A 17,062-nucleotide genomic window follows, 5' to 3' on the forward strand; every position below is an offset into this window, starting at 1 on the left:
AAGTTCAAATCCCCTAGGAAATAGTAGGCCTTGAGTTCCAATCCCTTAGCAATGGCACCTCAAACCCCGCCTGCCCCGTGCCTTCTTCCCACCTTGGCCCATTTCAGGACAGGATTGAAGAGCCTGTGGTTGTGTGTGGTGTGAGGTTCCAGAATGACCTACACCTCTTGTTTCCTCCTCTGGGTACAAAGAATTGCCTAGACTTCCCACATCCCCATTTTCCTGCTAGACTAGGATGAGATCATTCCTTTGGGGAAGGAAGAAAATGAACCACCTATGGCCCAAACTTCTTCTTCCCCAGCCAACCCTTACTGGAATGACATAATCTTTCCCCAATCCCTGCCACCATCTGCCCAGAAACAAACCCTCATTGCCTGTTCCCAGAGTGAGACTGTCCCTATATATTAGTCATGTTGCAGCTCTCCTCATCAGACTTAGGATTCAGCCCCTGTGACCTCTAGGTTACCTGGGCCTAGGTTGAATTGAGAGGAGAAAAAGGTTTCCTCCTTTGCTGGCAAGTGATAGTTGGGGAAGTAACAGTCTAAGGTTATAAATTCCACTGGAGAAGGGCATTAAGGACATGAAAGGTCAGTGAGGTAGAATTAAAGGTCCCAGAGTGAGATGGGTAGGATCACACTGAACTGAAAAGTAAAGAGGAAAGAAGGGCTTCAACCAGGGAAAATATAGGGATTAGTGGGAAGATAGAGGAAGAGACAAAGAAGGAATGAGAAAGAGATAGTTAAAAGTGGAGTATGAGCCTGTGGGGTCTGGGGGAGGGGGTCCCAAAGGTTAAGAAGATGGGTCTAAACTAGGAAATGGGTTTCATGAGAAGGAATGAGTAGAGGAGAAATAAGGGCATACAGTGGTGAGACAGTGTCAGACTGGGTGGGACATCCCTACAAATTTGGAGAATCAGTGGGCTTTCTCTGGTAGATTCTTAGGTAACTGTGGAAGGTTAAAAAGGGATTAAACAGGGAGTGGTGCTATTGGCAGTGTCAGTTACCAGTCAGGACAGAGTCAAACCGAAAAGTCTTTTTTATTGATCGGTACCATACAGGACTCAAATGGCCAAAACAAAAAGGCATTACAGCTGGGGAGCTGGGAATTGGGGTCCCTCTCTCCCACCCCTGCTCCCTCCAGCTCTGACTACTTTACTCTGAGCTGGCTGTGGCAGATGGGTAGGAGTCACTGGAGATGGAAGGAGGTGTATAAAGGCAGAAGGGACCCACAGGTCTCCACTTGCCCATCTGGGAAACAGTGTTGAGAACCCCAGTCTTTCCGTCTTCCCTCCTGTGAAGAGTGTGTTGTGTATATGTGCATGTGAGGGCAGCACAGAGTACTGGGGGATAGAAACTCGGGTGCCAAACTGGATTCAGTCCTACCCCCAAAACTCAAGGAGATAGCAGACACTATTTCCCCAAAGCTGACTCAGGATGTCACCTAGTGGCTCCACCCCAGTTAATCATAGGCATCCCTTCCTTCCCCTCTCTGGGAAGGAGGAGGTGGGATTGGTTAGGTTAGGGTGGGACCTCCCTCAATCCCATACCTCTCCTCCCTCCTAATAGAGACAAAATGCAAAATACAATGACACATACCCCTCACCCCCATCTCCTAGAATGAGCCCCTGCAGGCACCATGGCCCCCAGGGTCCTCCCCACCACCACTGCTCTAGGACTTAATGAATGTAGAGGACACAGGGTGTGTAAGGGTGGGGGGAATGGGGAGAAGAGGGAATTCCAGGGCCATTCACAAGCACTAGGTACAGGGAAGGGAAGATGAAGGTCTGGGGAGCGGGCAAGACACAGTACATGGTTTACAATTGAGGGAGTTGAAAAATAGCCAGAGAGGTCCACCCCTTCCCTTTCCAGCCATCTCCAGGGGGAGGGAAGAGATGGTCAGTGTCTCCTTGGTCTGAAGCTCAAAAGGTATAAAACGGCCCAGCTCAGACTCCTGCCTGCCTGGGGGTGGAGTAGAGGGACAGGGGTGCTGAACCTAACATGGGGTGGAGGGAAGAAGGGGGAGAGATTGGGAGAACTTTTTTTTAAACTTACATTTTTAATAATATTATTGTTTTTTAAAAAGTTGAGGATAGAAGGTGGTAGGAGGGAGCAGAGCTTAGCCCCTTGGCTGGAGGGGAAGGAGGCTGGGGTTTGAGAAGAGGGAAGGGGCAAGGGGAGAAGAGGGTAGAGAAAGGCCTTGTAGCCAGTCCCCCCTCCCCCCAGAGCTGGGGGTGGGTAGTTCATCCCGGCCCCCAAATGAGTCCCTAAGGGCAGTGGGCATGGGGACAATGCCCCTGGGCTCTGCAGGGGTGAAGGTTAGGGGAGCAGAAACCAAGCATCAGGGGCACCACAGCTCTGGGGCAATGTCAAGACATTTCTTGGAGGCCCGACCATTCCCCATTCCCCTGACTTTCCAGTCCCTCCTGCAGGTAGATGGACAGCTGTAGGCTCAGTCTCTGGGATGCTGGTCCTCCCTCTGCTCCCAGGGTGGGCAGGTGGAGCCCTTACTGGGAGGCCTGAGATGTGGGGTTCTCCGACTTGCTCTCCTGGCTTGAGGGGGGTTTGCTGTTCCAGGGGCTGTTGGCACCCAGCGCTGGGGAGTTGTTGAAGCTGTCCTCGTCGTCGATGCCGTTGGCCGCATCAAACTGTGTGTTCTCCAGACGGGTGATGAGTCGCTCGTCCTCGTCCCCGAACTCCCCGCCCATCAGGGTGGGCTCCCCCACCACCATCACATCCTGAGAGCGGCGGAGGTCCCCAAACATAATCGGGGCAGCGGCATGCCTGGCCCCAGCAGGCCCTCACCCACAGGGATCCTGACCCCCCCAAGGACCCCAACTTTCCCTCAGACCCAAAAGGTCCCAACCCATCCCCCAAATCTGTAGGGACCTCAACTAATCCCAAATCCCCCAGACTTCCCACACTGGCAAGAACCCTGATCTCCATCCCCAGCACAACTATTCCATCTACCCAATCCTCTAGTCCCTTTGTCTTAACCCCAACACCTCTGACCTTCCTCAATATCCCAGATGCTCCTATAGTATACGCTCAGGTTCCCTAACTCTCTGGACTCTGAGATTCAATCTCAATGGTGGGGCCCCCCAAACCATAAGTCTACATATTATAGGGAGAGGAAAGAGGCCACTGACCTAGGAGGGGTGGCCAGTGTGTATCTGCTTCCATGGGTGTGACTGGGTGTCTTTGCATGTATGTGTGCCCCGGTATCCCCGCATTGCCATATGCCTGTGTGTGTCCCCATGTCCACAACTGGAGTCACTGTACTCCAGGAGGGGAGGGCGGAGCTTCCTGAGGGGGCCAGAGAGAAGAGAAGAGAAGAGAAGCCGAGATGCTTACAGGTACCTGGCTGGAGAGCGCGAAGGTGCTGGCGGGGCTCTTCTTCTTGCTGTTGCTGTTGTTGGCATTGCCGCCCCCTGAGCTCATAGTGCTGCCGCCTGACATCTTCCGTTTCCGCCTTTTGCTTGGTTGTTGCCGTGCTGGTTCCGCTGCAAAACCAGCAAGAATGGGAAGTGAGTGAGACCAGGCTAAAGCAGTCAGACAGAGCCTGGGCACATTTCAGGAATTCATACTTCAGAGGGCTGAATGAGCCAATCCCAGGAAAGCCCTTTGAACTCAAGAGGTTCTGTGCTGAGATGGAATAAAAACCCTAAAGTCAAGGCCCAACTATCACTGCTGGGACCTAAAGAGCCCTATCTGTCTCTGGCTAAGAAAGACCTCTGTTCCCTGGGGGTGGTAAGGTCAGAGTTCAGCTACTTGAGGGGGAGTCAGCATTGAGAAGAATCCCAGGTTCTACTCTGATACCTCACTGAACAGACAGATGACCTTGGGTTCCTAAAGGCTATTCCAAGGGAGAGCTGGTTCCTGCAGTCTTACTAAGCTGGAAAGACTTCAGTTTAAGTTCAGTCTGATGAAGATTATCGCAAGGTTGAGTGCTACAAAATTAATTTTTTGGCCACAGCAACACAGAAAACTATGTCCAAAGCAAGAAGGGGTTGCCACCTGTTACTGGGGGGGGGGGGGGGTAGGGAGCACCCACAATGACAAAATCACAGACTTGAAGCCCAGGACCAAGAACAACACACAGTGGGGAGGAGGAACTCACCAGGGGGTGCAACCATGCGCTGCCACTTCTGGAAGAGGCAGGTCTTGAGGCAGTCACGAGGGCTGAGGCTGTAAGTCTTGTGGCGGGACATGAGCTCCTGCATGGGCTCAAGGATCACACAGAGCTGGGGGGCACATGAGTAGGAGGGTAAGTCAGAACTAGAGGGGACAATTCTTAACCAGCTAAACAGGCAGAAAAACGGGGGGATGGGATGGGGAGAGGATTATGCACAGTACCAGTCAGGATATAGGACTTTATAGGTCCTAGGAGCAGGGTGCAAACTCACTCGGAGGTAGTTTAGAGTGGAATTAGACAATCCACACCGAGTGATGTTCTTGGATAACTGGTCCAGCATCTGGGGGTCCTGGGCCTGGAGAAAGGCACATGTGGGGGGAAAAAGAGTCAAGCATCCCAAAGCACAGCACAGAGCTTCAGCATTCCAGCAGTCTCAGCCTCCCAGGACTCACGTGCATGGCCAGAATGCTTCGAGGAATAAATTCCCGATGCTGTCGGATGCTGAAGTGCCACGTCTTTATCCTCATCATGTCATCAAACATGAACTCCAGGTACAGCCGGCCCTCCACACACACCTGAGGACACATCCGTCACAAACCTGCCTCCCAACCCCCATTCTTCCACACACACAAGGATGTATCTGCCTCCTTCCCATCATTATCCTCTTTTAGATGCTTTCCAGGTCACCAGACAAGTTCATCTTGGGGGGGGTGGGTGATCATGATAGTAGAAGGGGCATTAGAGAATCTACATAGTAGAAGGGATTACAGACACACCACCTGCCTTTTGAACTACAGACCCAGACTATTGCCTTGTGAATTCACTCACTCTGTGTGTCTGTCTGTCACACAGCAACACCCACACTCCCCCCACCACACACACACACACACACACACACACACACACTTTCTCTCTCTCTCTCTGCCCAGACCTGGGTGAACATGGGCTTGCCGTGCTGAGTGATCATGCTGCCCTGGTCACAGTCGAGGGACACAAAGTTGCTATGGAAGGCTTCCTTAGGGTGCTTCAGCACATAGTACAGTTCCGTGGCGCCTCCCTCAAAGATGCTTCGGAAGTATCGGGGGATCAGGGTCCGGCCAATAGCTGCAGAGTTAGAACAGACCTCCTCAGAACAAAAGGGCTGCCCCCACACCCAGGTGGAGCAAACCTCTGAGGTAAGATGCAATCCCTTCCCCCACCATTACCTGGAAACCCAAACCCCACCCCAAGGTTCTGATACCCACTGTATCTCTTTGGTCCATCCTCCAAACAGAAGGTGATGGTTAACATGGCATCATCCTCAAAGAACTCAGTTGTGAAAGCATCCCACCAGAGATTGTCACACTCCTGCAGAGGATGGGAAAAGGTCACTGGGATCCCAAGGAGGCTTCCAGATTCACTCTTAGTGGCTATATCTTTGCCCACCTCCAAGAACTGGGAAGGAGACTTTTGGAAGATAGCAGGTTAACAGAGTCTTCTGACAGAAGTGGTTCTTATCTCTAACCCCCCCTCCCACCCCGTTCCCCCTTTAAATACCATATCCCTAACTGCTTCCCTCAGGCCTCTGCAGGCCACCTCCCAACTGCCATCTTCAAGTCTTTCACACACACAACCCCAGGCCATCCTCTACCCCCAGATATACCTCTGTCCAGTTTTGCAGCCTCTTATTTAACTCGAATATCCTGTAGTCTGTCTGGTTGCCATACGGCGTGTGCCTCCTGGAGGGTGGGAAGGTCAGGATGGTCCCCCCAGCTCCCCTACTCATGAGGCCTCCCCATCCCCTGCCCCAAGCCAGACCATTCCCATCACCAGACTCTTACCCAATCCCAGGCTCCAGGTAGGTAGGCGGGTACATGGGAGTTGGGCTGTGAAGAAAAGGAGCCAGGAGAAATCTGAGGTAAGAAATGAAGATGTCAAAACAGCCTCCCCTACCCCAGCAAACCTTCAACAGAGGAGGCTGGGGGACCAGCCTAAAGAAAGACAATGGGACTTAGCGAGACAAGAGATTTGAGGTCTGGGGGAACAGTGGGGCTAGGACACTTACCCCACATCCCGATCCAGCATGGTGCCTGGGTGGAAGGGGGGGAAGGCGTTGCCGTTTGGGGGCTCCTTCGGCGAGTACAGCTTGAATGACTTTGAGGAACAACCTGGTGAGAAGGGATTACACTCAGGGGTCTAAACAGTGAGAAGCTCAGGTCTATCTGGCTCCCCAGTCCCTTTTTGCTAAACCTCCTCTGTGACCCCTGTTCTGCAAGTGAAAGAAACCTGGGTTTAGAGAACAAGTAATTACACAGCAACCCTGGCCTCCCCACCTTGGGGAGGGGAGCTCCCAGAACATGCTACTACTCAGCATATTCATGCCCACACACTAGCTCAGACATGAAGGCCATGCCCCCTCCCCAGCAAGAGACTCAAATTACAAAGGGGTTGTGGTAGAAGAAAGGGCAACTTGGGTCTGTTCTTTATGTTGTTTTTTTTTTTTATGAATAAAAGGGTGGGGGAAAGGGAGAGATTCTTATTCTTATTCTCACCCTCCACCCCACCCCCCTTCATAATAAGAGACAAGTCTAAGATGTCTTTAGTCTTACCCTACCACTTTCAAAAGAAGTAAACAGAGAAAGGGCCTGGACAAGTCCCTTCCCTGGGCAGCAAGGGGGAAATTCTTCAGTCTCCACCCACCAGATAAGCAGTTGTACTCCCCCTTCCCCCAACGGCATCTCTCTTATCAGTCCCAATCCCTCCCCTACACCCAGGGCAGGTGTGCCCCCAAACCAGGGGGACTCAGCCTAAACCCTTCTTCTCTAAGACTTATCTCTACTAAATGCCCTCCCATTTTATACATAGGAATACTCAGTTTTGAGTCATGAGGAGAGGTATCCTGAAATCTTAGCAATGGGTAGAAAAGGTCTAGGTGAAGGTATATATGTATATGGGAGGTATTTCCCCAAAGATATGCATAATGCTGGACAGCATCTTCCTTGGGTGGGATGGAGGGCTGGGAGAGAAGCAGGTAACTCAAGAGATTAAACATTTTGTCCAGTAGACAGGAAGAACATGGGCTCTTGGGCTAACAGTCTGGTTACTTCTAAGACATGATTAGCCATGCTTGGGCTCACTTTTGTAGTTGTAGATCCATCCCTCCTGCCCATCCTCAAGGCCCAGTCTCCAGGAGAGACAAAACAGCACCAGAGCTAAGGCTGAGGGTCCAGGAGTTATATCAACTTGATAAATCCCACTCTCCCCTTCATCTGACCATGACTTTATCTGACTTTGAAGAAGAGAAGGGATACCCCAAGATAACCCCAAGTCCCTCTATTTCTGAAACCAAACCTTGTGTGTGCCAGTGGGGAAAGGCATTGAGAAAGGAGAGGATTCTATCAGCCCCTATCCCAGCCCAGGGCCTTAAAGGATCTCCACATTCCATGCCACCCCCCCATCCCCACTCCCCAGGCCTGTGCAGGTCAGGTGCTGCTTATGCCTGTATACATATGTTCATATACCCTGCCCCCCTGCCTCTGCACCCAGCTCGCCCCAACATGCCTAACACCAGGTGGAACAGGGCAGCCCTGGGTAGGAGCAGGGTATGGGAAGCATAGGCACTATTCCCCTCCCCCAGCATGCTCCCATACAAAGTATGCATAAGCTCCCATATGCTAGTCTGGCCTAGGTAGGTTGCTCCAGAAAGGGACAGAGTACCAGTCATCCAGATACCACCATTTTATGACTCCTCCCTCCAGCCCCCATGAAGGCTGCTCTCTACTTCAAAAAGAGGTATGCTAAGGCCATGATCCAGGTCCAAGACACAGAACATGAAAGGTCAGCACCCAGTCCCAGCCTCCCCACTAAATGTCCAGGAAACATCTCTTCACATCCAACTATACTTAGTTCCACGGGGGCCTTCAACAGAGAAAGGACTCCTAGGTTTCTAAGAGATCAGTTTTCCTTCTTGTGAACTGGGAAGAATAACCACCTACTTATTCAATATCTGGGGTCAGCAAGAGGAGACAGGGCAAGATGAAATACCCCCAAACACAAAATGGTGGGAAATTAATTAAAGGAAATCTTCAGGATGGGCTTCTGTCCCCACCTCTGGATAATGGACACAACCTCAGACTCATTGACCTAGCAGGCCCATGATGACTCCCGGCATACCAAACCAAAAGGGGGGAGGGGGAATCCCTGGTGGGGGTAAATCACACAGACCATCTGTCCTTGTTACTCCGACCCCCTCACTAGCCAGAATAGGAAAGGAGGGGGAGAAAAGGGTGAAGCAAGCTTTGAAGACCTGGGGGGAGGGGGGAAATGGGGGAGTAGGCTTGGTCAAACCTAAAGACTGGGAAGTATAAGGTACTGATCTCTGGCCTAAATCCCCTTTTACCCTTTCCAGCCTGGAGTAGGTGCTAGGGAAGCAAAACATGGAGCTGGAAAACTTTTCTAGGATGAAGATTCTCTGGTTGGGAGGAAAAGTCTAGCTAAAGCCAATTCCATGGGAACTAGCCTGACAGTCCTTCCCCCCCTTCCTCCCCAGGGCCAGGGGTCATCAGGCCTGGCCCTAGGAGGAAGATCTTATGTCCCAGCAGGACCAGATACCCATCCCTCCCATATCCCCCCACAATTAGGCCTGCCGGGACTTACCTGGGAGAAGTGAGGGGATAGTGTGGGGTGGTGGGTGCTGCTCTCAGCAGGGAGGGGGCCAGCAGGGTGGGGGTGGGGGTACTCAGCTGCTCATCTCCCTGGCCAGCCCTGCTCTACTCTCGGCCAGAACCGAGGGACGGCAGGGCCGGGCCAGGCCAGCCCAGCCACACAAAAGCTCCCACACCCCTCAAGCACCAGGCACAGTGGGCCCCAGCCCAGGGGAGAAAGTTCCTCTGGCCAAGGGGCCCTGGGCCAGGGGGCTGGGGAGCTGGCCCCGGGGGCAGGGGGCTACCGGGAGGCCGCGGGGAGCAAGGAGCTCTCTTTGTTTGCAAGATTTCCCTCAACAATGGCCACCGCTTCGCTCTGCTCTGCACTCCTCTCTTCTCCTCCTCCTCCTCCTCCTCCTCCTCCTCCTCCTCCCGCTCTCCTCCCTGCTGCCGCTGCCGATCTCTGCCTCTGCCTCCAAGCAGCCCGCCGCCGGCCCAACCGACTTCCCCTCCCTGCTGACCAGGCCTGCAGGGCCCCTCTGTCGGGGGCTTGGGGGAGAGTCACAGCTCAGCTCCAACACTCACACAGACACCCAGTCACACATAGACACACACACCTCCCTCCCGCCCGCCTGCTAGCGCTCTCTCTCTCTCTCTCTCTCTCTCTCTCTCTCTCTCTCTCTCTCTCTCTCTCTCTCCTTCCTTCCCTCCCTCCCTCCCAGTGTCTCTCAGAAAGAGGCCCCAGGGCCGAAGGAGGGTGGAGCTGGACTCTACTGGCTCCACCCTCCCCCAGCTCCCACAGCCTCCACTCCTCTCCCATGAAAGAGGAAGGAGGGAGGAGGGACTGCTTGGGCTGAGAAAAACAAAAGAGAGACAGAGACTAGAAGAGAAACAGAAGAAAAAAAAAGACATGGCAAGAGAGAAGAGAAGAAAATGATTCGAGGAGGAAGAGGGCAGAGGAGGGTCAGGGGGTGGCAGGAAACCTCACTGCCTGGCAAGGGTGAAGCTGACAACAGGCCCCCAGTATCTCCTCCCCCATCCCCTCTTGGGAGAAGACAGAAGCCACATCCTAAAGGCCAAGGAGGGGGCTCAGCTCCCTCCCCCCCATACTCAAAAGAGTGAGGGATCGAGGCCCCAAAGGGGATAATTTTGTTGGCTTTGGGCCCCACACAAGTTCTGAGTGGGACCTGAAAACACTTTCCCCTCAAGACTCCTAGCTTCCAGGACCCAACCCCAGGCCTCTCATTTTGTCTTTCTAGACTCCATGTCACTCTTCCCTAACCCCTACCCTCCACAGGCAAAGTGAAGACCCTGGACTCACCCTTCCCAGTTCTCACAGGTTTCTCCTCTGGTTATTGCTGCCAAGGTACCTGCCCAAGCATGATCCCTCACAACAGGAGCCTGTGGTGGTACTAGGATGCCAGAGGGGCAGGTCACTGGTTGGAGGGTGAGGAACAGCAGGAGAGAGGAGAGTGCATATTCCAAGGGAGGCCAGTATATGCAACCCTACCTCATTGCAAACAATCAGATCAAATGCCTAAATTCACACAGGGCCATTAAACTTGCATTTTTTTTAAAATAAAGCTTCAAATTAGATCCCCAAGATATCCTTTCACTTTAAATCTGTGATTCTGTAAGCACTTGGGATTTTAGGGACAATATCTAGAACCCAATTCTCTTCCAACCCAGACCAAGTGAATAACTCTAAATCAAGTACTCAAATCCAACTTAACTCCAGGCCTGACCTCCACTACCCCATCAATGTCTCACAGAGCTGCACAAAGCAGCCTGCCAGAGAGGGCTCTCCCTAGTTACACCTACTAACCCAGTGATGCCCACAACCAGTCCTGCAATATACATGCCCTAACCCTGTGTATATGTTACACACTTCAGTACCAGGACACAAGAAGCCTGAAGAGACCACTGGTGCTTTTTAAACTTGAGGAATCAAAGCAGGTCTGCCAAGCCATTATCTTAATGGGCCTTTCACAATACCCTTGAGCAGGTAGTAACTATCATCTGCATCTTATAAGTGGATGAAACAAAGAGCACAGAAGTGACTTGCCTAAGGCCTCTCTCTCACACACACATACACACAGTGGTAGAGCTGGGAATAGAAAGTAGGTCCTTTGTATGATGGTGATTCTACCACACAGCGGGGAAGCCGTCCCACAGCCCACTCCTTCCCACCTAACCTCACCCCTCTAGGGCCTCGGTGCTCTAAGCCCAGCCCCCTCAGCTGCTACCACCACCACCACCCACTCCCATGGGACCCATTCAAGAGCTCAGAAATAACCAGGAAAGGGAAAGGAGAGGCACTTTGGCACATTTTCAAAAAACTCAGCCCCCCACTCAACATACAGTATTCCCACCCCAATCTAATGAACTGAACCAGAAGATGCTGAGAAAAGGACAGAAATGAAAATAAAATTAAGAGACGGGAGAGGAAAGAGAGATCAAAGGAGCCCATGTGCCAAAGTAGAGGGCAGCAGGAAGAACAACGTCCCCCCATCCCCCAGCTACTAGGCAGGAGTCTGGTGCCCACAGCTCCCGCCCCCCTACCCGGGCCCCCAGGCTGCCCTGACCCCAGCCCCCTCTCTCCTTTGTCTTCGCCCAGCCTCCCGCTGGCCTGGCACTCTGCCATCCCCTCTCCCTGGCGCCCAGCCTTGGCCTCAGCCTCCTCCTCCCTTATTCCCCTTCTTAACCCTTATAGGGCAGATATCACCACCCCCTAGGACTGACTAGGGATATGCTCCCCCACACACCCCTTTAGGACACTGCAGGGGGCAGAGCTGCAAAGAGGAAAGGGTCTCTAGTGTTTATTTCCTTTTGCCTGTGTATGTCTGTTTCGGTTTTTGCCTGTGCCTGTGTGCTTACGTCTCTGTATCTATGCCTTGGTGTGTGCTCTGTGTGTGATCACTATGTAAGTCTCCCAGGCTCCTCTCAGTCACATGTGTGGGGCATGTGCGGTCTCTGCTGTGCTGGGGGAGGGAGGAGGAGTCGGAGACACAGACCTACGTGTGCACACAAAGGAGGAGGAAGCTTCGGAAGGCAACCAAACCTGGTCTGCCCAGCCTGGGAACCTGGGTGCTGAGGGCTTCTTCAGGCCTCATGTACTTCTAAGACTGCAAAAAGCAAATATTTCTTTGTGTTTCTGTGCATGAGCTTCCCTGCATCCACTTCTATATGATGCATGTTTGTGCGTGTCTCTGTACATGTGTTTTTCAGCCCATCTCTTTGGGTGTATTTCCAGCAGTCTGTCAGCTCATACCCTAAACAAGTTAATCCTTTGTCCCCTGGATCCCCTAGGTCTGAAGACTCATAAAATTCAATACTCAGGTCCCCCTTACACCTGTCAATTCAGGCCATCCCTAAAGTCAAACTTGTACCAATCCCTTCTGAGAGACTTCAAGATGCCGACAGGAAGAGCCTGACCCTTTCCGCTGGCCATATGAAAAATTCAGGGAAAACATAAATGTGCCCTCCGATAACCTCTCCCAGCCACATGTGACAAGTATAGTAGGGTATACACTAGGCCCTAGGGCCTCTACTAATACTAATACCCCATGGGATTCTATCCCCTCCTGGTGGCAAAACTGTGATGACAGCTCTCAGTCATCTATCCTGCCATCTCAACCCTTCCCTAGGCCAGGCAGAAAGGGAGGAGTGTAGGGGAAAGGAGGACTGGAGCAATAGGACTCATGGATTCATCCTTGGGTTTCCTCTTCCACTTTGGGCCTGGGTTTTCCCTGATGAAAAAGGAGTAAAGATACCAGTGATGTCCCTTGGGAAGGAGTCAGAAGTGATTAGAAGGAAAGGTCTGAGGTAGGGGAAAGCGTGGAGGCCAGAAGTGGATTCCCCAGTATAGGAAAACAATTCTTCCCAATATGAGAGGAGATAATATCTCTTCCCTTTTACTACACAAATTCTGTTGGGACAAGGAGTCTCTTCTTCCCCTAGAGGAATAAGTTCTCAGCATTCACTGTCCCTACATATGTGGGGGTCAAACACTGACCCCCAACAAACTCAATCAGGGCTGGTCATTTCATCTCTAGAGACATCAGGCACCTAAAATGTTTGAATAACTGCTCAGCCTAAGGATCATATGACTCTTGGATTGCCTAGGGAGATGAGAATAGATTGATGCAGGATACAGCACCCTCTGTTCCTAGGATATCTGAGAGGAACCCTTGACCTAAGACCCCCTCAAGGCTACCCTCATCCCTCCAGGTGACACCTCCTATCCTCACTGGTAGTTCTCTCTCAACCCAGAGAAACAAGGAAAAAGATCACAGGTTATGCTAGATACAAAGTGGTTCTTACATCTCAGGTGTGGGGCCCTGAGGGCATAAGCCAGACACAGAAGTCAGATATCTTGGGGTGGCAAGAGGCACTTTCCTCAGGATCCTTCTTGGCCACCCCACCCCCAGTCCCTTGGTCTTCCCTTTACCCCTACCCCATCCCCTGAACCTATGTTGGTGATCACTTCCTTGGCATGCCTATATTCAAAATCGTATTTACAGACAGACCACTGCAGGCAGGTGGAAAAGACACTCAGGAATATGGAAAATGACATGGGTTCTGGATCAACTCTGTATCCTCTCACCCACCCCTTGGTGCCTCTACCCAGAGTCTCAGTTAGTGGGAGAGAGGGTCAGAGACTACTTCCTAGGTTCACTTCTCTCCTCAATCAAACCTTCCCCATGACCCCAAGACCCCCCACTCTGAATCACAGGCAGAGGAACTGGGCCCAGGGGCCCAATTACTGCTACCCCCAGTGGGGGCACACTCTTAATGCCCCTCTTGGGGGCAATTGCGCCTGGCAACAGGCAACGAGGCTCAGAGGGGAGGGGCCCCAGAAGTAGCCCCCCCCTTTCAATGCAGCGGCCCCCACCCCAGGTACCCAAGGGAGAAAAGAGCAGGGTCAAGCAGAGGGGATAGTACATCAGGGAGGGCTGGAGTGGGGGTGGGGGGGGCAACCTACGCTGGCCAATCACAACTCTCTGATGACCTGGGTGGGGGGGTCAAAAGTCCAAAGCCACTTCTGATTGGCCAACATCCTGGAATTCTGGGAATTCCACCCCCTCCCCTCGTCGTACCCCCCCACCCCCTCCCACCCCCAGGCGCCTCTGGGCTGCTGCGTATTTGCGAGGAGGGGGGAGTCCCTCCCCAGGCCAGATAGCCAAGGCCCCTCTCCCCAACCCAACCGCATCCACAACCCAATAGCCCCCTCCTCCCCAGCCCTGCAAGTACACGCGAAACAGGGGTTTGCTGCTCTGGGTGAGGAGGGGGGTGGGGGCGAGGTGTCCACTCACCAGGGCAGGCGCAGCCCACTGACATCTTCACATCGCCCGCTGCGGGGGGCCCAGCCGAGTCACGGTGCCCGCCGCGCGCGGGGACAGGCTGGGCATGGGCTGCCGCCGCCTCCTCCTCCTCCTCGGCCGCCGCCGCCGCCGCCGCCCACAGCCCAAGCCCGAGCCCCGGCCTCCGTGCCGGCCTCCGCGCCGGCCCCGGGGTCCGCCAACCCCTGGCGCGAGGGGCCTGCAGGCTGGGCAGGAGACAGGAAGGAGACCTGTCTGTGCGCGCGTGTGTGCGAGGGTGCGCGCGAGGCTGTGCGTGTGTGCGCGTGTGCGGGTGCGTGTCTGGGGCGCTCCCTCCCCGCCGCCGCCGCGGCTCGCTGGCGGCCCCGCGCCCGGCGCCCCGCTCCCCGCTCCCCGCCTCGCTCGCTCGCGGCTCCCTGACTCCCTCCCTCCCTCGCTCTCTCGCGGTCTCCCCCCCTCCCCGGCGCCGCTGGGTTGGGCTTTATTAATATGCTAATTGAGGCGCGGGTGGGAGGGGAGAACTGAGCCGTGTGTATTCGTGTGTGCGTGTGTGCGTGTGTGCGTGCGTGTGTTTTGTGTGTGTGTGTGTGTGTGTGTGTGTGTGTGTGTGTCAAAGTGACCCGAGCCGGGGGCGGGGAAGCTGCGGGGGAGGGGGTTGTGTGGGAGACAGGGGCTGAGAGCTCCCGAAGAGCGAGGGTCCCCCTGCTACCTGGAGCTTGGGGGGGGGGGGGGGGAGCTGGGGGGGGGGGGCGCGGAGGAGTGAAACGGTCTGCAGGTCTGACCCATTCCAACACAACCAGCGTCCCCCCGCGACCGCGAAAGGGAAGGGAAAGCCGTCTCCCACCCCCTGGTGTCCGAGACAGCATAGCTGCCCAGGGCTGAAGGGGTTAATGAACCCCGATCCATCTTCGCCAAAGCTCCAAGTCCTTTTTTTAGGGGGGGGAGGGAACTGTTTGGAATGGGAGATTCCATAAGCTAGAGCTGATGGGAAATCCTGGCCTGGATGATACTTCTCACCTGACAGAAAAGACAGAGAAAGGGGGGGGAGCGAGGGGGGGCGCTCGCGCGCGTGTGTGTGTGTGTGTTGGAGGGTATGGGGGAGGGTTACTAAAGACCAGGTACTGGTATTAGGCAGATATCAGTCTCTGTTAGTACATCTTAGGTTAGGTCACAAGATGGCAGGTCCCCTGGTTGGGGGTAGCCACAAGGTCAGTATGTCTTCCCCCCCCCCCAACCCTCCCGTGTGGGGACCCTTGGCCTCTCAAGGCCACTCTTTCCCAGCTAGATCTGGTCATCGGGTCTGCACATACTGTGCCCTAGCTCCAGGGAATAACTTGGGGATTCTGTACATATGTGAGGGGATTGCTTTCAAGGCAGCCCCCCCCCCACCCTGCCCCAGGCTCAGCTGCTGCCCCAGTTTCATAAACAGGAAATACCTATTAGAGTGAGGGGAGGGGGCCGAGGTGTATATAAGGGGGAGTTGGCCTACCCTTCCCCCTCCTTCCTGGGGGGGTGTCTTAAACTGCCAGCCCTTTCCCTTGACTTCCGGGTTGGGGGGCAGGCCTTTGCTTGCCCTCTGGGGAATATTTGTGTCATTCCCCTTTATAATGCCCCCCCCCTTAAGAAGGAGGGGCTTAGGCCCTGATACTTCCTCCCCTGGCGCTCTCCACCACCTTGGTGAGGGGAAAGGGGTTCTTACTGATTTGGAACAGTTTACGGATAAGTAAATCCCCTTAACCCCATCCCAGTTTTATCTGGGGCAAGCCAGGACCAGATGAGCAGGCACCAAAGTTCAACACTGTCACAATAAGATTTGCCTTAATTAGCTTCCTTTCTAATGCCAAAGATGGGGGGGGGGGGATCAGAGCCAGCAAGGGGGCAAGGAAGACATATCTTCCATCCAATTTAGTCCCTCCCACACATCCTCTTCTTCAGCCAAGTCAGACTTTCCCCCCTTTCCTCAGCCCAGTCTGTTCTATCATTCACCAGGGACTACTAGGTAAAGAGGACTGGATTAAAATTAGCCCCATCCCCCACCATAGACTTTCCCTTAGAATTTCTCACTTCTCTTCCCCAGCCTACCTTAAAGATCTCATTAAGCCCTAGTTTTCTCATTTGTTAAATGAAGGGATCAGACTCTAGATTATCTCCAAAATCCTTTTCAACTTCAAATTCTGATTCTTTGAACATGGAACACTGGGACATTTGAGGGGAATTGTACCATTTTGAAAAGCTCAGGCCTCAGCTTGGTCTCGACTTCATTTTATGACCCCAAAGCAACTTCTTGATTTCAGGGGCTCTATTGTAACAAAATTCCTAACTAAGGTTCTTGCTTCTAGCTCTTACATTCAAGAATTCTGAAAAGTCTGATTCCAAGAGATCCCACCCCCCTCACCTAGTTTAAGGATTTGGGGAGTGGTCGGGTTGAGAGAAAGGTCTAGTGATGGAGATAAGGAAATTGGCCCTAACACCTCCACTCCCCAGCCACCTGACCACCTTCCCCTTTAGGCTATTCATTTCATCCAACTAGCTAGGTCAGATTCCTGGAGGACGGAGAGTGTCTCAAGGTGGTTTCTCCACCTCACTCCTGCCACACACCCTCCCCCTACAAGTGTAGAGGCTTCTAGCTGGCTATGAGACCCAGAAATGGGTCCTGAACCCCATAGAAGGGGAAGAGACAACCTCATATCCAGAAAAGATCACTCACTACTTTGGAAGTCAGAAAATTTAGGTGCTAGTCCTTGTTGTTCCGGGAAAGGTGATTGGGGCAGAGCTATTGTCCACTTTTTTGGAGACACCTGGCAATGGGAATTTGTGTATGAGTGGACAATAAATTTCACTAGGGTAGGGAGCTCTCCAGTGAGGAAACTCCCTTTACCAATGAAGTTGGACAGCTTTTCCTTCAATCATAATCCTAGGTGTCCAGTAAAGGTTAATTGACTTGTTCAAGGTCACACTACCAGTCTGTATCAGAAACTGAATTTGAAC

The 17,062-nt window shown here is 53.2% G+C and overlaps 1 protein-coding gene across 12 annotated transcripts; it reads right to left on the reverse strand.

The window, feature by feature from the left end:
* Nucleotides 1-1,017: 1,017 nt before the first annotated feature.
* Nucleotides 1,018-14,408, reverse strand: LDB1 (LIM domain binding 1). Of its 12 annotated transcripts, none has more exons than XM_069098807.1 (11): nucleotides 14,069-14,408; nucleotides 6,176-6,278; nucleotides 5,952-6,023; nucleotides 5,774-5,849; nucleotides 5,376-5,577; nucleotides 5,063-5,235; nucleotides 4,584-4,706; nucleotides 4,403-4,486; nucleotides 4,117-4,240; nucleotides 3,351-3,499; nucleotides 1,018-2,734 (listed from the first exon to the last, which is right to left on the reverse strand). In XM_069098807.1, the coding sequence occupies exons 1-11, from the start codon at nucleotides 14,091-14,093 to the stop codon at nucleotides 2,504-2,506; spliced, it is 1,362 nt and encodes a 453-aa protein (XP_068954908.1). In that variant the 5' UTR covers nucleotides 14,094-14,408; the 3' UTR covers nucleotides 1,018-2,503. The 12 variants fall into 12 exon arrangements, with proteins under 12 accessions (XP_068954908.1, XP_068954909.1, XP_068954902.1 ...); XM_069098808.1 differs by having other exon boundaries at nucleotides 3,357-3,499; nucleotides 5,376-5,478; nucleotides 5,952-5,996; nucleotides 14,069-14,397; XM_069098801.1 differs by having other exon boundaries at nucleotides 5,952-5,996; nucleotides 14,069-14,228.
* Between the last annotated feature and the right edge of the window lie 2,654 nt (nucleotides 14,409-17,062).

This window comes from Petaurus breviceps, unplaced genomic scaffold (genome assembly GCF_028583685.1).
Source record: "Petaurus breviceps papuanus isolate PSGF00001 unplaced genomic scaffold, PetGlider_PUasm1.0 37, whole genome shotgun sequence".
NCBI classification, from domain to species: domain Eukaryota; kingdom Metazoa; phylum Chordata; class Mammalia; order Diprotodontia; family Petauridae; genus Petaurus; species Petaurus breviceps.